Genomic DNA, 21,297 nt, shown 5'->3' on the forward strand with positions numbered 1-21,297 from the left:
AATTTTACGAACGAGTTTCAACATTTAGACGTAAAACTGCATTTAGACGTAAATCGGCTTTCCTCGCACAATCATCAGATTTCAGTTTACATTTACGTCTTGATTTCAACTGCATACTGCCTTCTGCGAGTATACAAACGTGTTTCAAAGTTCAGACGTAAATCTGCGTTTAGACGTAAATCTGCTTTTTGCAGATTACTTTTTGAGCTGTACAATAGCAGCACATTGTCTTTATACTTCTGCTTAAACTGCGCTTAGACGCAAACTGTGTTTAGACGCAAACTTCGCTTAGACGCAATCTGCGCTTAGACGCAAACTGCGCTTAGACGCAATCTGAGTTTAGACGCAATCTGCATTTAGACGCAAACTGCGTTTAGACGCTAACTGTGTTTAAACGTAAACTGCACTTAATCATAAGTAATCTTAGAATCGGCTTTTGCATCAAAATAGTTTTTATCGAACGAACGCAGCTTTCGTTTTTAATCGCTGAAAGATTTCCGCTGCACTAATTCACCCCCCCCTCTTAGTGCTCTCAATCCTAACAGTTGGTATCAGAGCAAGGTTAACTCTCTAACGGATTAAAACCCAAAGAGAAATGGCATACGCCGGAAACCAAGAGGGGCATTCTATTACGCGTCCACCCATGTTCAGTGGGACGGACTACACCTACTGGAAGACCCGAATGAGGATCTTTCTTATTTCTATGGATTTTGAATTGTGGAATCTTGTCGAAAACGGATTTTCGAAGTCTTCTCTTCCAATGATCGATTGGAATGATTTGGAGAAGAAGGCTTTCGCTCTTAATGCAAAGGCTATGAATGCCTTATTTTGTGCACTTGATAAAAACGAGTTTAACCGTGTTTCAACTTGTGAAACTGCATTTGATATTTGGCACACACTCGAAGTGACCCATGAGGGCACAAGTAGAGTAAAAGAGTCAAAAATCAATTTGCTGTTACATTCTTTCGAACTTTTTCGGATGAAACCGAGTGAAACCATTGGCGACATGTTTACCCGTTTCACGGATGTCGTCAACGGTCTAAAAGGACTCGGAAAGAGCTTTTCGGATTTTGAGCTTGTTAATAAGATACTAAGATCCCTTCCTAAGAGTTGGGATCCTAAAGTCACTGCTATTCAAGAGGCAAAAGATTTGCGAAATTTTCCTCTTGAAGAACTAATCGGGTCATTAATGACCTACGAAATGACTTGTAAAGCTCATGAAGAGCAAGAAGACATCCTTCCAAAGAACAGGAAGGATATGACACTCAAAACTTCTGAATGCCACTTGAGAGAAAACTCAAGTGATGAGGACTGTGATGATGACTTGGCACTTCTAACAAGAAAGTTTAAAAAGTTCTTTAAAAGAAACAAGTTTAAGAATGATGCAAAAAATAAACTTGAACCCAAGAAGGACCAAGTAATCTGCTATGAATGCAAAAAGCCGGGACACTACAAGAGTGATTGTCCCCAAGTCAAAAGGAGAACGTCAAAGAAAAAGACGCTTCAAGCAACATGGGATGACTCAAGCGCATCCGAAGAAGAGGAGTCCAACACCGAGCAAGTTGCTCATTATGCCTTAATGGCCATCGAAGATGAGGTAACAAATTCAATAGATGCAGATTTATCATTCGATGAATTATTAAATGCTTTCCATGAATTGTTTGATGAGTGTAAGACTATCAGTAGTAAATACAAATTGCTAAAAAAGGAGCATGATAGTCTTATTTGTAATTTCGATAAGTTAAATGCTGAACATCATGATAGTTTAAGCCCATGCATAAAATGCCATGATCTAGAAACTCTCCAAAAAGAAAACTTGCTACTTAAGGACACCTTGAAGAAATTCGAGGTTGGTAGCAAGTCATTGAACATGATCCTTACAAACAAGGGTCACGTTCCCAAAAGAAGTGGAATTGGATTCGTGAGAAGTCCTCACCAAATTCAACCACCTTCATAAAAGGCTCCATCCTACATATTCGACATCAAGACAAATGTAACTTCTGTTGTAAATTTGGACACAAGACACATTATTGTCCATTCAAGAAAATAAGTCCAAACAAATTGATTTGGGTTCCTAAAGGAACCATGATAAACTCCATGCAACATGATAAACAATGCAGATCTATCTTTGAGGCACCCAAAAGCAAATGGGTACCTAAAAATCATCCTTTCTTATAGAAACCCACACCATCGCAAGAGATGGTACCTTGATAGTGGATGCTCAAGGCATATGACCGGAGATCCATCTCAATTCTCTAAGCTCACTAGCATAGACGAAGGCTATGTCACCTTCGAAGACAACAACAAGGGTAAAATCATTGGCAAAGGAACCATAGGTAACAAATCCAACCTTTTTATTGAAGATGTTCTGTTAGTTGATGGTTTAAAACATAACCTCTTGAGTATTAGTCAAAGGATATACTGTCAAATTCGAATCTAATGCTTGCATCATTGAAAAACCACATAAAAATATGTCTATGATTGCATTAAAACAAAATAACGTATACACTATTGACATCAATGACTTATGTGATGAAATGTGTTTTGCGGTTATGAATGAGGATGCTTGGCTATGGCATAGAAGATTAGGTCATGCTAGCATGAAACTAATCACTCAAGTATCATCTAGAGAACTTGTAAGAGGAATTCCTCATATCAAGTTCATCAAAGACAATGTATGTGATGCTTGCCAATTAGGTAAACAAATTAAGGGTAGTTTCAAAGTTAAGAATCAAATAAGCACCTCTAGGCCCTTACAATTGATCCATATGGACTTGTTCGGACCAATCTCTACATCGAGTCTAGGAGGTAGCAAATATGCCTTTGTCATTGTTGATGACTACAGCAGATATACATGGACCTATTTCTTAAAACAGAAAAATGAATGCTTTAGATATTTTACCAAGTTTTGTAAACTTGTTCAAAATGAGAAGGAATCTATGATTTCGTCAATTAGAAGTGATCATGGTGGAGAATTTCAAAACCATGATTTCAAAGAATTCTGTGAACTCAATGGATACAACCATAATTTCTCTACTCCAAGAAATCCTCAACAAAATGGGGTAGTAGAAAGAAAAAATCGAAATTTACAAGAAATGGCAAGAACCATGTTGAATGAACATGGCCTACCCAAATATTTTTGGGCCGAAGCTGTAAACACTGCATGCTATATTTTGAATAGAGTTCTAGTAAGACCCTTACTATCCAAAACTCCTTATGAGTTATGGAATAACAAAAAACCCAATGTCTCATATTTTAAAGTCTTTGGGTGTAAGTGTTTTATCTTGAATGAAAAGGATAACTTAGGAAAATTCGATGCTAAATCTGATGAAGAAATCTTTCTTGGTTATTCTTCGGTTTCTAAAGCTTTTCGTATTTTCAATAAAAGAACGTTAATTATTGAAGAATCCATCCATGTTGTTTTCAATGAGATTTCCGAAATTAAGAAAAATGATCTTGATGATGATGTTAACTTTGATTCTTTGAATTTAAACGAAACCCCGTCTCCAACTAGCAACTTGGATGCATCCACTTCCTTACCCAAGGATTGGAAGTATGTAGATGCTCATCATAAGGAGATAATCTTAGGAGACACATCAAAGGGGGTTCAAACACGATCATCTTTTAAGAATTTTTGTGGCAACGCCGCCTTTCTCTCGCAAATTGAACCCAAATGTGTTGATGAAGCCATGAAAGATGATTCATGGATTATCGCAATGCAAGATGAATTGAATCAATTTGAGAGAAATGAGGTGTGGACGCTTGTTCCTAGGCCAAATGACCATTTAGTTATTGGTACTAAATGGGTCTTTAGAAACAAGCAAGATGAAAATGGTATCGTGGTTAGAAACAAGGCTAGATTAGTAGCCAAAGGTTTCAACCAAGAAGAAGGTATCGATTACGAAGAAACCTTTGCACCTGTGGCTCGATTGGAAGCCATAAGGATGCTCCTTGCCTACGCTAGTTGTAATAATTTTAAGTTATTTCAAATGGATGTTAAAAGCGCTTTTCTAAATGGCTTTATTTCCGAAGAAGTTTATGTTGAACAACCTCCTGGATTTGAAAATAATAGCCTCCCTAATCATGTGTTTAGATTAACTAAAGCTCTCTATGACTTAAAACAAGCCCCAAGGGCTTGGTATGAGAGACTTAGTTCTTTTCTTATCAAAAATAACTTTACAAAAGGCAAGGTTGATACTACATTGTTTATCAAGAATTTTGAAAATAATTTTCTCATTGTTCAGATTTATGTTGATGATATCATCTTTGGCTCTACAAATGAATCTCTTTGTGAATCTTTTGCTAAAACTATGAGTCTTGAATTCGAAATGAGCTTAATGGGAGAATTAACATTCTTCTTAGGTTTACAAATCAAACAACTAAGCAATGGCATCTTTATTAGTCAAACTAAATATGCCATGAATTTATTAAAAAGGTTTAATATGAACAACTCAAAGGCTAGTAACATTCCTATGAGCACCTCCACTAAGTTAGAAATTGATGAAAGTGGAGAAAGCTTTGATCAAAAAACTTATAGGGGTATGATAGGAAGTTTATTTTACCTCACTGCCACCAGACCAGACATCATGTTCAGTGTAGGACTTTGTGCTAGATTTCAATCAAACCCTAAGATATCTCATCTTAAAGCAGTTAAAAAAATACTTAGATATCTTAATGGAACCACAAATCTAGGATTATGGTACCCAAAATCAGAAAATTTTGAGTTAACAACTTATGCTGATGCGGACTTCGCTGACTGTAGACTAGATAGAAAAAGCACATTAGGATCATGTCAATTTTTAGGACATGCCCTTGTTTCCTGGTCATCAAAGAAACAAAGCTCGATTGCTCTATCAACAACCGAAGCTGAATATATTGCAGCAAGTGCATGCTGTGCACAAGTTGTATGGATGAAAAACACTTTAGAAGATTACAAGGTTAATCTTAAAGATATTCCCATTAAATGTGATAATACGAGTGCAATATGCTTAACTAAGAATCCTATACAACACTCAAGAACAAAACATATTGATATTAGACATCACTTTATACGAGATCATGTCACTAATCATGACGTAACCATAGAGTTCATTGATACTAAACATCAACTAGCTGACATTTTTACAAAACCTCTAAGTGAAGAACAATTTGATTTCATTCGAAGAGAATTAGGAATGATGAGTTGTCCGAATAAATAAATTTGTTAAAATTATTTTTCGAACTATATTGAATGATCAGATCACTTGATTGCCATGTTTATATGTGAAAATCTGTAACAAAATCTTGTCCAAATGCATCTTATTTGTTCGAATGCTATAAAACAGATTTTCTCGTACACTTTCATGAAAAATAAGTTTCTGAAATAGATTTGATGAAGTGATTCATGTGTATGTATTCCATCCTGCTAAATCTTTACATAGACAATGGCTTATAACGAAAAGGGGAAGAAGTATTAAAGCAATATATGTAAAATTCCTCTATAAGCTTGCTATTATTATTTTCCTGATATCATAATTACTATGTTTTTTTGTTGATGACAAAGGGGGAGATATATGAATTGATAAACACTGCCATGATTAGAAATACTATGAGTGATGCTATAAACACTGCTATGATTATGCCATCCTTGCATCACCAAGAGATATATGAACATGTGTTAAAGTTTGCATTATGCCCTGAGTTGATATCTTATCATATGAAGAAAATGCAAAACTTGCTAGAATATTTCAAATATATGCATCATGTAATAGCGCTTCACAGCTTTATATGATAATGTTCAAACTACATGATGAATAGTTACAAACACAATCATACAAACTTGATGATGTATGTCAAGCCTTGACATCATCTTTGAAGAGATACATCATGATGAGTATCATGATGGGAGTACTGATAAGTTTAACTGATCTAACTTATCAATACGTCACTTGAATTCTTAGGTCTTGAATTCAAGGTTGACTTATCTCAACTATGGCATATAGACAGGGGGAGTTAAGGATAACTCCATTATCAATTGATTGTCATCATCAAAAAGGGGGAGATTGTTGAATCTCGGATTTTGATGATGAAGTCAATTGTCATTTGTTGTCTAATCTATGTGTTGAGATAAGTGTGCAGGATTAACTACGATGAAAGTTAGACAAGCAGCAGGAGTTGCGCCGGAGTCAAGTTCATGATCACGTTGGGAGTTCGAGAGTTCGACGGAAGTTCGGACGGTCGTCGGAGGTTCTGCGAGAACAGATCCGAGAAGTCCAGAAGCTTGCCAAGCGAAGCTCGTCGGAACTCGCCAAGTGGATCGTTACAAAGTCCAGGAGTTTGCCGGAAGTCCACAGAAGAATCACCGAGGGTTCATCGGATGATCGACGGAAGTTCGCCGGAAACTCGCCGGAAGAAGCGATTGACGCATCGGAGCAAAGCTGCAGAAATTGTCTTAGATTTAATCGTAGTTAGCACGTTGATTAAGTTGGAAAATGGGAGGTGATCCCATTAGCTTAATCTTGGGGCAATTGGGCCCCTGAAAAGATTGAAATTGGGCCGAATGGAGCTAACCATTCGGACTCTGATTGCACCAAGAGGTGCAACTGCCTAGGCCAGGAGGTGGCACCGCCTGGGCTAAGCCTCCCAGCGAGACTGGGCGGTGCAACCTCCCCAGCCAGGAGGTGGCACCGCCTGAGCTCAGTCTTCGAGCTAGACTGGGCGGTGCAACCTCCCTGACAGAGAGGTGGCACTGCCTGAGCTCAGTCTTCGAGCTAGACTGGGCGGTGCAACCTCCCTGACAGAGAGGTGGCACCGCCTGAGCTCAGTCTTCGAGCAAGACTGGGCGGTGCAACCTCCCTGACAGAGAGGTGGCACCGCCTGAGCTCGGTCTTCGAGCTCTGCCAGGCGGTGCAACCTCTCCAGTCAAGAGGTGCAACCGCATGATCCCGAAATTCCGGGATTTGATCGTTTTGAGCTCCAAATTTGAATTGGGTTGGGGCCTATAAATACCCCACCCATTCAGCACTGAAGGGATATAGATCCACACCGAATTCTTGATCTTTTCAGTGATTCTAAGAGCTCAAATTTGTGTAAAGTCCAAAAGTTCTCCTCTTTTCTGTTCTTCAAGTCTTGAGTTGTAAAGAGAGGAGAGAAAGGATCTGTAAGGGTTGTCTCCTGAGCCCGTCAAAAGGAGAGAAACTGTAAAAGGGCAGTTGGCCTTCGCCTATTGAAGGAAGGCCCCTAATTGACGTCGGTGACCTCGCCGGTGGAGGAAGCCAAAAGTGGAGTAGGTCAAGACTGACCGAACCACTCTAAATCTCTGGTTTGCGTTTATTTTGAGCACTTTATCATTACTGCAAATCTCCTACATAGCTACTGCTCTCTGCGCTTTTACGAACAAGTTTCTAAGTTCTAATCTTTCCGAATCTGCATTCAGACGTCAAAAGGTGTTTTCGTACGATCTTTACATTGCAGCTTACATTTACGTCTTGAATCTATTTATAACTGCGAACTGTCTTCTGCGCTTTTACGAACGAGTTTCTTTGCAGCTTACATTTACATTTTGATTCTATTTATAACTGCAAACTGTCTTCTGCAATTTTACGAACGAGTTTCAACATTTAGACGTAAAACTGCATTTAGACGTAAATCGGCTTTCCTCGCACAATCATCAGATTTCAGTTTACATTTACGTCTTGATTTCAACTGCATACTGCCTTCTGCGAGTATACAAACGAGTTTCAAAGTTCAGACGTAAATCTGCGTTTAAGACGTAAATCTGCGTTTAGACGTAAATCTACGTTTAGACGTAAATCTGCTTTTTGCAGATTACTTTTTGAGCTGTACAATAGCAGCATATTGTCTTTATACTTCTGCTTAAACTGCGCTTAGACGCAAACTGTGTTTAGACGCAAACTTCGCTTAGACGCAATCTGCGCTTAGACGCAATATGAGTTTAGACGCAATCTGCATTTAGACGCAAACTGCGTTTAGACGCTAACTGTGTTTAAACGTAAACTGCACTTAATTATAAGTAATCTTAGAATCGGCTTTTGCATCAAAATAGTTTTTATCGAACGAACGTAGCTTTCGTTTTTAATCGCTGAAAGATTTCCGCTGCACTAATTGACCCCCCCCCTCTTAGTGCTCTGGATCCTAACAACTACCACTGCTGCAGCTGCTCGCTGCTACCGCTGCCACTATCGTTGCTCGCCGCTCTTGCTCCCGTTGTCACTGTCGTTGCTTGCCGCTATCGCTGCCACTGCCACTATCATCGCTCGTCGCTCCCGCTCCCGCTGCTTGCTGCTACCGCTGTCGCTACCACCGTCGTTGCGTGCCGCTCCCGATCCCGCTTCTTGCTGCTACTGCTACCGCTGCCACTATCGCCACTCGTCTCTCCTGCTCCTGCTGCTCGTTACTACCTTTTCTCACATCGACTCGATAGTATGCTGTTAACAGTATATTAACAGTATACTGTTAACTGTATACTAGTAACAATATATTAATAATAATATAATATATTATTTTAATTTTAATACTGTTAATTTTTATTTATTTAAAATTAATGTTATTGTTTTGAATTTTGAGATTTTTTTTGTTAATGTGATATTGTGATTTTGTAAGATTTTTTAATTTAATATCATATTTTTATTTAAATAATTATATTTATTAATTATATTATATATTTTTATATTTTAGCGCCTCGCTTCGTTCGGGCGAGCGCCTAGTGCCTGGGGTGTTTTTGGACCTTGGCGATTAGCGCTTTTTAAATCACTGTTTTGCAATTAGATCAAATTGGTTTTATGCTTCTCTTGTTACATCTCCTAATAAGAATCTAAAGTTTACTTGTTTAATCTCTTGTTAGAAGCTATGAATCATAAAAAGGAAAGAATTGTCAGAGGAAATCATTTTTATAACCCTAAAACTTCAACGTGTCCTTGTCTTTTGGATGATGGGTGTCTATTAAGAGTAGTGATGGAAATTTGCACACTTTTCAGGATATAGTTGATGTCAATTCTATTTTGCTGCTTATTGCCCTTCTGTCCCTGATGGATCTACATAGTCTGTGTACTACTTTGCTCTGTGCTTCTCATCCATTTTGCCCTCCCAGAATTTCTTTTTCGAGTCTTGTGTGCTACCATATAATGTTTGATGGAAGGTGTTCTTTGAAAAGGATAATGTGTACTACTTTGCTCTGTGCTTCTCATCCATTTTGCCCTCCCAGAATTTCTTTTCCGAGTCTTGTGTGCTACCATATAATGTTTGATGGAAGGTGTTCTTTGAAAAGGATAATGTTTCTAAAATAGTTGTTAAAATGGCACAATCATAACATATTGCTTAAACTGAACAAGCAGCGGTTATGTTTTAATTTAATTAATAAACATTTTTATATTTTCAAAAGACATTCTGATGTGAGACTTCTAAAATCAAAATTATTGCTTGACTGTATTTAGCAATTTTTTTCCCAGGTGTTCTTGAGAAAGTAGGAATTCTGCCTGAAATTCAGCGCATTGGTAGATATAAAAGTGCTGGAGACCAACTATCTCGTAAAAGCATGTCAAAAGAAGTTTGTGAAATGCTTACTACTTTGCTGGATAATATTTATGAAAATTGGCTCGAAACAATTTCTTCAACTCAAGGTACTTTTACCTATTTTATTAATTATTGATTTGAAATTCATAAATCACTCTTTTGGAATTTTGAATCTGCTTTGTTTCAGGAAAGAAAAGGGAAGAAATTGAGGATTTTCTAAATACAGGAGTTTACCAAGTTGAAAGACTTAAAGAAGAAGGGTATATAACAAATATATTGTATGATGATGAGGTGCAAATTTCTGCCTGTTCCATTGATTGGAATGTGTAGAACATAGGAAATATCTTTTAGTAACATTGTTTATTCCAAAACAAATATTAGCTTTAAATGGTACCTATGAGATTTTTTATGTTTTGTTTATGTATCTTAATTTATCCTTGCCGACTTTTGATATCCTCCAATATATTGTCTAAAACTAAAACTGGCCAGGGTTTGCCTTACTAGTTTGTACGGGTGTATCAACCGGCTAATGATATGATGTGTACCGCTTTGTACTGACATATCGTATGTTGGTACGGTGGGGCATACTGACGGCATGAAAAAATGGCCAAAAATATCTCCAAAAATTCGTGAAAAATAAAAAAAGTTAGATTAAATTTTTTAAGTCGGAAATAAATATAAATTTAGTATAATTTTAGCAAAAATAATCTAAATTAGGAAAGAATAATGACATCTTTTTTGGGCTTTAAGGAGTAGTTTTGTGATACATTCTAGACCATCCTTCTATTGACATTGAATTATATCCAAAGAAATAATTTGAATTGTTAGATTATTTGTTAAATAATTTAAATTTTAAGATTCAAATGAATCAAGTAATCGATCGATGAATATACTTGGTTTTACCACAAAAAAGAACGACAGGACTCCACGGGCGGTGAATTGGGGTCCTTGATTTTATGTATCTGTATATCAATTTGATATATTTGTCGGACCCAATACTGAAATTGATCTCATGACATAGTATACTGATACATCGTGTGCCATTGATACATTAATGCGATAATGGTTGTAGTTTGATCATTGTGAACCATACGTGTCCGAGGCAGCTCCTAAGGCAAGTATTATTGTGGCATGTACTGGTGTGGAGGTTGGAGAATGTCGGAACCTTTGCTTTCGCCACTAATTTGTTGCTTCGTATCATAAGATCGATTACCGTACTGTTGCTCGGAGAAGAATAACCAACTATCACTGTACTGCTTTTGGCCGTAAGATTCTTTATAGTACGACGACTATGAATACGACGAGCTTCACTTTGTGTCTACATTATGTAGGCTTTGTCGGATCTACTCAAGATCATCCATTGTCTTCCTCTTTCCCTTCTGTATATAAACTTGACCAGTACTGCGTCAAACTCCATGATCTGAATCTTGAGTAGCATGTGTAAAATACTCCTCGGTCCATGCACCACCCTCAAACGGTCAAATGAGGGTGAAACCCTTAGATAGTTCAAATCAAGGTTCGTCGTACCGTACCGTACCGGCGTTTCGACCCGGGCTCGGTACCGGTACGGTACGGTATACCGCTCGGTACACCCAGGTGTACCGAGCACTGTACACTGCTACAGTGTTACTGCACACTGCTACAGTACTCGGTACGGTACGGGACGGTCCGCGTACCACTGGCCTATCGGACCGGTACGTACCGCCCGTACCGGGCGGTACAGTCCGGTACGGCAAACCTTGGTTCAAATGGTCAAATGGACCATTTGAATTTAACAATTCCTAGCCATTGATCGGTATCGATCAAAATCCGATCGTTATCGACTGGTACAAGTTGGTAACGGTTGGATTTTGACCATTTGACTAGTACGTACCCTATATCGGGCGATACAGGTCCCCTGTTATGGACTGCCTTATACAGGGCGATCTACGAGCTGGCCTCCTATTGGATCAGTGTGCATCGCCTGTACTACCCAGTACAGCTCGGCATGGCGAATCTTGAAACTACCCAGTACTAGCATTTAGTAGATGTACTAAAAAACCATTATCATTTTATTTAAAGATATACATGCATCTATCTTAAGGAACATCATTTTTGTACTTGTAGTTGTTCACATGGTAACTGCAAGACTCCTAGTTATTTGAAGTAGAATGTGGTTTAACTCAATCAGATAATGAACTGTGGTCTTTTTATCTTCTCAGTGCCCTTTTAGGTCAATTTCTTTTCCAAATAATTACTCGCTTGCATGAACTGCTAATGTGAACTGCAGGTTAGATCAATGTTAAAAGCAAGACTGGGTCAGAAGGATAAGAAAGATCTTCTCATGGTTGATTACAGGTGATTAACATCTTAGAAAATCATTGAAATGTGTTGCAGAGGGGATTGCATTTAGTTGTGAGCTTGATCTGAAAAATTGCTTTTGATGACCATGAAAGCCCTTGGTCATTTTGAAAATTGATAATGCACATTTGTTTTCTTGAGTGAGTCATTAATCCAGCTAGATTATGGTTCATTTTCTATGTTATCTTTATATGCCATATAGTGTAATCCTTCAGTAGGATTTATTCAGCAACCCTTGAATTATATCAATGCAGTTTTTGTGGGACCAAAAATAACACATAACTAGTGTGTTAGTTTTACTCGGTTTTCAAATTTTATCTCAGTATGCAATCCAAAGAAATTTAGGAATAAAACATAAATTTTGAATATCTTAGATTTTAAGATATCCAAGATGTTTAAATTTTAAAATGTTAGGTTTCTATCAAAAAGTAATTGCTTTAATATGATGAACATGGTACATTTGAATCCTTTTTCTTAAGAAAATCATGAAGTTGATGGTGAAGAATAAGTGAATAACTCAAGGGTCCATAAAAGGCTTATTGATATTTCTTGATATTTTGTTATTTCTTTGTTACTTGGAAATGAAGCTACATAACTGAATTTAATCCGACATGCCAAACTAAAACTCATTTGGTGTTTGGTTATGTATGAATTGATGCATCATTTGTAGAAAGCCGATGCTTGTTTTGCTGAATTTGCAACTTCCAGTTGTTTCATCTTGAAGATAAACTCCTAGACTGTCATCTGTACATCTGAGTGCATTTGCTTGATCTTCAAGCTTTATCTTGGTTTTTTCTCAAGTGTGACAGCTTGATCTTCCAATTTAACAAGGTTAAAAGATATTTCTTGATTTATTATAGCAACATTGAATATGAGTAATACAAATTACTTCTTGAAGATGTTACTGATAGTAGGAGAGTGATGAGATGCTACATTTCTGTTGTCTTTTCAACAGTAAATACTCTAATGTAAGAAAATGGACCCTTGGGTTGGAAGGAGGTAAAGATCAAATTGCCATAATCAGAGCCTCCGGAAGCATAAGTCGCACTCGTAGTCCATTGAGCGTCTCTGGCTCTGGCATCATCAGTGAGCAACTGATTGAGAAGATTCGCAGTATTAGAGGTTCGTTCAACAATTCAACCAAATACATTTTTGGCTTTCAGGTCAAAAATTTTATGTCTTGAATCTGCTATCAATATATAACTTGCTAAGTATTGAACCGCCAAGATGCTCATTCTTCCAATTGTTTCTACTTTCTAGAACATTGCACTTGTTGTTCGATAAGTATATAATTTATTGGGTCTCTTGTATGTTCCATATGTACATATTCACTATCCTATTCAAACTTGAAATAGGGTGTGTATAAATATTTTCCATCTGTTGGTGTTTCCTCTCTACTTTGCATAAGTCGTGTACTGTATGCTATTTAGTCAACAAAGATGTTTAAGAATATAAACCTTAGTTTCACCTGGTGGGATTAAAATATAGTTTGTTGTTTCTGCTGAAACTAATACATTGTTAACAGGGATCACTTTGAAACTTACTTTGGTGCTAAAATTTGGTTAGTTCAGTTCACTCTGGTAAAAGCTGACCTTTTTTTTCAGTTGAAATCTAGTTATGGTAAAGCTCTGAAATCAAGGGAACTGTTCAGAATAATGGAATTTTGAACTGGGATTAGGAATCGGTAGCTTGAACTTTGAGTGGATTTTCAGCCAATTTTGTAAAAATAAGATACAAAATTAGGAAAATTAGGAAGCTCATTAACCAAAATTAGTTTATGCATTCGATTGTACACTGAACAACCACATAACTCCACAATTGATAACATACTTGTGTGTACCAGCATCAGCTGCTTTTCTTTAAAATATCATCAACACAAGAGTAACATGATTGACACAATAAATGGATTCTAATGGCTCGACAATAACAGTCACATGTTATGATGTGACCCAACCCCAGACAACTTAGCATCATTCAAGGGACTATTACACCTCAATCATCTACTTAGGCCATTGCAAATGCTCACATAAAGGCGAAACCCCCTCGAGGCAACACACTCAATTTGTTTTATGTAAACACACTTCAAACAATATATTTCAGCCCACGGAAGATCTTTGCTTGCTTCAGCCTATTAATGTGTTCTAGCCAAAGACCAGCAAGGAGGTTGCCTTGCTGCACGAATCCTACTTGGTGCAGAAGAATGAAGCAAATGTCCCAATCAGGAAGCTAGAATCTTAATCAATCCTAGTTGTAATAAGAGTGTAGAAAGAGGTTCCAAAGCCTTCTCCTACTCCTTAGGATAGGAGAGAAGAGTCACAATCTTCCTTCCTCTTCCTCCTTCTCTTCCGCGCCACCTCTTCTTCCTTCCTCTTCCTCCACTGCTACCTCTTCCTTCATCTTCTCCTTCTTCTTTCTCTTCGAGTCTTCGACACATACCGGTGTATTGACACACTATACACCCATATCAATCAGTGCATAGAATAGCATCCCCGTATATGGATTTAAAGAAAGAGTCCTCAGCCAACTACTCCAAAGGCCCCCAACCTGCTATTGGGTTCTTTGAAATATTCCAACTCAACCCAAGTATTTTCCACATTATTTAGATAAGTGACTAAGATTCAAATCACGGAAATAAGTTTTATTTTTGCAAAGATAAAACTGTGCAGAATGACCCTTTCTAGACCCCACATTGGTGGGAGCTTCATGCACAGAGTGATCTTACAAAGATTTATAAGTGGCAAGGTTCTGTTTCTAACCTCATTGTGGTGGAAACAGTTTCAAATCTTTTCTTAATAGACTCTGTATAACAAGAGTTTGATGTCCAAATACTTGATGCAGTCAAACACCCAAGTTACTTTTGATATGAATTCTTCCAATTAGAATCTGGAACAGGTGAAGAAATGCTTTTGGCTCAACATATATGTTCTGTGTTTTCCTTGTATCATGCAAGACGAACTCTGTTTGCAACTTGCTAAACATTGCCTGCTGAATAGCAATTCTCACTGCTCTGAGAAGTTAGTCTAATTTTTTTATTTAAAATTTTATTCTGGAGTTTTTGAAAGTTTTTGTTAAAGCTTTGAACTGAAATCAAGTAATTATTTTTGCTGCAGAGTCAGAAAGGTATAAGGCTGTTATTCTGCGTATTGACAGCCCCGGTGGTGATGCTCTTGCTTCTGACCTGTAAGTGCTACACATGGCTTCACCTCGATAATTTTTACAGTAAACCTGTAAGTGCATACACAGAGAAAGTTTTCATTTTTTGTTATGATTAACCTTTAGGAAGTTATTGAGCATCTTTCTACGCAAACAAAATCAGGGAGTCCTAAAATTGTGTGTGTGTGTGTGTGTGTGTGTGTGTTTTCATTTGATTTCATGCTAAGAATTGAAGAATGAATTTAATTCCACTTTCTTCTGTAATGTTTTCCATAACCATAGGTGAGCAATTTTAATTGGCAGAAGTGCTGGGATTCGTTGATGTAATGCTGCAGTTGGTCTATCCATAGATTCTTCATCGAAGTGATTCATTAATTTCGGGTCTTGATTATAATATGAAAATGATCAACACATTGTCATTTCTTCCTGTACTAGCAGATCCTCTGCAAGTTATGGAAAAATGAATGGAATGCAAGGAGCTGTGCTGGAAAGCATGCTAAATCAAGTAAATGGTACCTATGTATTTGCAAGTAATCCTAAAATGCCTACATGAAACCCATGATGCCATTTAATTGGTAAAAGGGAAAAAAAAGGATTGCTTTTCCTAGTGGTACTTTTTAACTTTACTGCATCACACGTGGCACATTCAAGCCCCACATGTGGTAGTCATCCACCTCCAAGGGCTGAAGAAATTAGACATGTTCCAGATGGGGATTCGAATCATCTACCCTTTGAAAGGGTCTCAGATGCCTTTACTGCCCAAGCTAGAAGGGCTGGTGATCATTCTATAATTTCATTTGTTCTTAGTGTTGATAGACATGGATAATTTGATGATGGTGGCTGGCCTCATCTCACTATACTTGGTAGAAGTGCCAAAAGAAGTTTGAATCTGGTGAGAATATCCCTCCATTATTGTCATCTTCTCTTGTGAGATTAATACCTTGAAATAGAATTTGGAGGCCATGGCAATTCATCTTATGTATATTAATGACTATAGCTGCATGTGCTCATGTGTTGCGTATAGATGATCAATCTGTACTTGCGATATGCAAGAACACCATTTATATTCAAGTGATATATTTCTTCTTCCTTCTTGCTGCTGCCTTGATTTACTATAATTTGCATATATCAAAATCATACTCAATTTTTTTCTGTTTAAATCTGTTCTTTTTTGTATAATATTTTACTTGTTTTTGTTGCAACCTAATATTTGTTGAATACCCTATGCAGAATGTGGAGGGAGATAAGGCTTCTTGCTGCCTCTAAACCTGTAATTGCATCAATGTCTGACGTTGCTGCAAGTGGAGGATACTACATGGCTATGGCAGCAGAAGCCATTGTAGCTGAGAAACTTACCTTGACTGGTTCCATTGGAGTTGTCACAGGTGATTCAGTTGGGTTGATATACTTATTGTTATATGGAGTTCAGATTCTACAGCAGTATTAAGATTGCATGTGCTTCTCCTTTATGCCATAGACAATTCATTTAGAACAAGCAATCATCACTCAAGATTTTTTGTAAAAATTGTTTGAGATAATAACTATTATTATGGTGGCCTGATTTTTAGGTAACTATTACGAAACCTAATGAGTAATTAGAGAAGTACATTTTTCTTATTTGGTAGAACTAAAAGTGTTTTGGCTGTGATCTCATATGTTCATCCTAATAAATATTTTTGTTGAAGGATATATGTGGGTACTACAAGTCATGAATGCAAGATTGGAATCTTTATCTTTTTGTTATGCAGAAAGTATCCTCAAATGACGAGTGCCTTGTACTGGGTTAGCATACTAACACCTTGTGATTACTTATATTCGATCAGTTTTCAGTCAAAATCTACTGGATTTTAGCCAAAACTGGCAGGGTTTGCTGAAAATTGATTGTCTGGTACTTCAAATTCAAGTCCAAATGTTTGAGTTGGGTACACTTTTGGTCAGCTCAGCTTAAATTTATTCTTCAGCCTTATTCATTTGTCATATAACTAGGATATCTAGTTCATACTTAATCCATTGGGTTCATCAACCCAAAATATTGTTTTTGAAATTTAGCAATATGATGGTAACTAAAATAATAGGAGCATGCAGATGGAAGTGGTCATGGTGATGATGGTATTGAGTTGATAACTGGAGAGTCTAGGTCTTAGGGTTAGAGAGATTATCTGCAATAAAGAAGGTAAGACAAATAGAGATCATACTTTGCTGATACTGTGACCAACAATGCTAGAGAAACTATAGAACTTTGGGAACCTAAAATCTTGATTATATGATTTCTTTTACCCAGATTTTCTTCTCTCCTATTTTTGGTCCATCTAGTCCAACATTAACTTATTTCGTGTTGCATGAACTATTTTGACTTCTCCAGTCCTGGTTGTGAACTACAACTTGACCCTTCCATATTCTAGTTGAACTTATTGACATAAGTCAACCCAAAGGGCAAATTCACTCACCTGAGCAGATTTTTTTAATGACAATCAATTTTGTCCTAGATCTTGCTGTCGCAGCAAATACAACACAATTACACTCAACACATGCAAAAGCCTCACATCACCCAAGAAATTCACTTGCTGTGTCTGCTATTTGTCACTTTAACATGGTAACAAGATATACCAACATGGAGACTCTAACAGAAAACAACTTTACAAGAAAACTCAGCAAATACATTGTCAGTTTTAACCCTGACATCTATTTTGTTTCAAACAAATCGGCATCAAACAGTAACCGTCAATCTCGGTTGTTGACAAATGGATCTATTTATAATACCATCTTTCGCCATCCTTCAAGAATTTTCCTTTAACAGTATCTCTGATAATTTCTATCAGGATTCTGCTTCTTTGTTTTATATTGGAAAAATCTGGCATATTTCTCCACATTGAGGTCATAATACAAGGCAGCACTCACAGAGAGCCCAGATGTGGTACTAAAATCAGTGAAGCACCATTGATTTTCACCACCGTTTGAATTGTTAATGCAATGCATTATGGGAGAATTTAGATCAAGGTTCTCAAACCTAGATATGGAAATTGCTGGTTACTGAAGCAAAGCTTGTTTTTTGCTCACATAGGCCTTTTCCGATCTCTCCATATACCCTTGTTAGTTTTAGTTGGTTTGTTTTCAGTTATTTTATAACGAATTTAATAGTTTGCACTTTGCATGACATGGCTAGTTCTCACTGCTAGATCACATGTTAAGTAAAATGTTAATTCTACTTGTAGCAGTGTCCTCTTATTAATGTGGTCAGTGCCTTTTGTTTTCTAAGTTATTACATTCTGATTCATCACAGGGAGATTTAGCTTAAACAAACTATATGAAAGGATTGGATTCAATAAGGAGATCATTTCAAGGGGGAAATATGCTGAGCTTAATGCTGCTGATCAGCGTCCTTTCAGGTAAATATCTGTGCTTTCTTGGAGAAAATTTCTTAGCTGCATCTCATAACATATTCAAGAACCTTCTGCAATGCTGTCTCCTAGCTAGCATAGTCACTTGGTATGAGTTTTTCATGAATGTGCAATTTTGATGTTGGGCCACTTTAGTTTGCCCAAGATCAGAGTCAAATACTGTTTAAGCTAAATTAGTAAAGCAATCAGTTTGTTGAGGTAGGCAGAAGCATGATTCAAACTGAATCAGGTTTATGTGTACGTAAGTTTCCACCATACTCGATACAAAGATATGTTGGTATCTATTCTTTGCTAACTTGAACAAGAGAACAGATATCACCTTCTCATCAGCAACCATTCAGAGTATTTAAGAGTTCCATGAACCTTATGGTTGACCAGTAGTCCGGTTTTGACTTTTCTTATCTCAAAAATGGACTTTTGCTTTAAAAGTGATGCAATGTCTTAAATTAGGGCCATCAATAAATTGCCATATTGGTGGAGTCTTATTTAGCTTCGAATATACCAGCTAGATGGAAGAGTTTATTACGTGATTTTTGCAACTGCCAATTGATTTATATTTTTTTTATTACCAACACAATATGGAGAATCCATAATTCTGAACTTGTTATTCAGGGTAAGGATATTCTTAGCTTCATAGGAGTATTGATTCACTCTCCAGGTAGTGTCTTTCTTCATGTCATTTAAAATGTGATTCTTTTTTTAATTTTATAGGCCAGATGAAGCAGCACTCTTTGAGAAGTCTGCACAAAATGCTTATCGGCTATTTCGAGATAAAGCAGCTTTTTCACGGTCGATGACTGTAAGATGTTGCAATTCATAGTTTTTTCTTGATAAATTGTATTCTTTTCCTATTTTGGCCTCTTGAAAATATCATTTGTAAATAGGTGGACCAAATGGAGGAAGTTGCTCAAGGACGGGTCTGGAGTGGCAAAGATGCAGCTTCTCGAGGATTGGTTGATGCTATCGGTGGGTTCTCCACAGCTGTTGCCATAGCAAAACACAAGGCCAATATACCGCAAGACAGACAGGTTCCTGTGTTTTTCTGCCTTATCTCTGATGTTTCTTGAATATTGCAGCTAGATTGGCTTCACCCTTTGAACAACTGGATTCTGATCGAATTCCAAATGCAGTTCTTTTCAGATAACCTAGCAAAATTAGACGCAGCTGTGCATTTGTAGAAACATATATTTTGCATGCATACATACAATGTGCACGCGTATTATTTGTGAACTTATGCAGGGTTTCTGTGAGAGCATCCTTGTAGTGTTAAGAGGCTGCCGCATGCATATTGTTTCAAATTGCCGATTACACATTATGAATTTATATTGTTCTATCATGTTGACTTGTTGATTTCTTTGCTTCTAAATCCTATCAAATTTTCCGGAAAAATAGTAAGAATGTGTGATTTGTTGGTTTCATTTTTGTATGCTAGATTGATATATCGATAACCACAATCTTGAGGTTTAGGACGAAACTAGCTTATGTTACTCTATATATGGCTTGGCTCTTTCATGCCTTTGTCACTAACGTGTGTTGGTGATGCCAGGTTAAATTGGTTGAGGTGTCAAAACGCTCACCATCACTGCCGGAGTTATTAAGTGGCTTCGGGAATTCTCTGCTAGGCCTGGACAAGACTGTCAAGGAAGCATTGCAGGAGCTAAAATGCCTGAATGGGGTACAAGCAAGAACGGAGGGCATTTTATTTGAAAGTGTGGGAAATGCATTCGATGACAATCCGATCATCGCAATCATAATGGACTGCCTGAACTCATACTAGTCATTAGCTGAGCAGATCGTCCTGTGGTTGTTGATGTCTATCGAGTTCAAGAATTTGGGAAAGCTTTCAGATGATAGAGCACACGTAGCAGTACCAGAGTATATAGTCCTCTACAAGATGAAGCGACGCAGAGATGCAAACAATTCTTTGCTGCATTGCACAAAGTATTTGCTGAGTCACACTTCACATTCTACAAACGTGTAATATAGCCGCCTTGATTTCATCAGAGTGTCACATTAAATGTATTCGTGTTGATCTCACATCAGGCATTGTTAAATACATCACATAAAAAATGTTATCACTGCAGGGTGACAGGGAAAAAAAGAGAAAAATGAGGAAATAATAATACAGAAAGAATCTTTTCAGGCTTTTTTATCATCTTGGAGCTTATAAAAAAGATTGTTGGCCCAATGCAGCTTAAGGTGTGCTGTATAGGCTTGGAAGTGGAACTTTTGTTCGGGGGATGTTGCGTGTGATAGGAATATTACCCACACTAAAATCTCTATCACATAAGGAACACATGTTTGCTAATTATATATTATCGTTTGTAATTAATTATCTTTAGTATTTTGATTTCTATACTTTCAAAAATTATATTGAGATCCTTATATTTACAAAAATAAAATATTTAATCCTATCTCTCAAATGATCTTTAACCATGTGAAATCGTATATTAAGATTCTTATACTTAGGGAAGTAAAATATTTAATCTTGTTGTTTCAACAATTTTTTTTTTCTCTATTGATTTTTAACCTTATAAAATTATCTTTTTAACTCTATACAATAATTTCAATATAATTTTTAAAAATATAAAGATTAAAATGTTAAAAGTAATTAATTATTGGGGATAACATATAACTAGCTCCTCTTTCGAATATGGAAAATTATGCTAGGAATATAGAAAATCTAGCAATTGAATTAAGCAACAAAATGGGACCAAGAAACCCGTTATGCTTCCACTCATTAGAACAATAAGATAACCTTATGTTTCTTTGGAAAACAGATGACCCTTGCAAAGAAAGATTCATGGTTTATGCCATAGTTTTAGATGAACTAGCAATGAAACATGGAAAACACCAATTATACAATCATCAATAAATAAGCTAGAAATACTCGTTG

General features: G+C 36.9%; 1 protein-coding gene across 1 annotated transcript in view; it reads left to right on the forward strand.

Annotated features, from left to right (window-relative positions):
• Nucleotides 1-20,556, forward strand: part of LOC135623061 (serine protease SPPA, chloroplastic-like) — a 31,502-nt gene extending 10,946 nt beyond the window's left edge. The window contains exons 4-13 of the mRNA XM_065125564.1: nt 9,447-9,617; nt 9,698-9,801; nt 11,780-11,847; nt 12,806-12,972; nt 14,961-15,030; nt 16,234-16,388; nt 18,284-18,389; nt 19,113-19,200; nt 19,286-19,429; nt 19,948-20,556. Of these exons, the coding sequence (XP_064981636.1) occupies nt 9,447-9,617; nt 9,698-9,801; nt 11,780-11,847; nt 12,806-12,972; nt 14,961-15,030; nt 16,234-16,388; nt 18,284-18,389; nt 19,113-19,200; nt 19,286-19,429; nt 19,948-20,178 (1,304 nt within the window). The 3' untranslated portion in view covers nt 20,179-20,556. The remainder of the gene's footprint in view (nt 1-9,446; nt 9,618-9,697; nt 9,802-11,779; nt 11,848-12,805; nt 12,973-14,960; nt 15,031-16,233; nt 16,389-18,283; nt 18,390-19,112; nt 19,201-19,285; nt 19,430-19,947) is intronic.
• The last annotated feature ends 741 nt before the right edge of the window (nt 20,557-21,297 follow it).

This window comes from Musa acuminata, chromosome BXJ2-9 (assembly GCF_036884655.1).
Source record: "Musa acuminata AAA Group cultivar baxijiao chromosome BXJ2-9, Cavendish_Baxijiao_AAA, whole genome shotgun sequence".
NCBI lineage: Eukaryota > Viridiplantae > Streptophyta > Magnoliopsida > Zingiberales > Musaceae > Musa > Musa acuminata.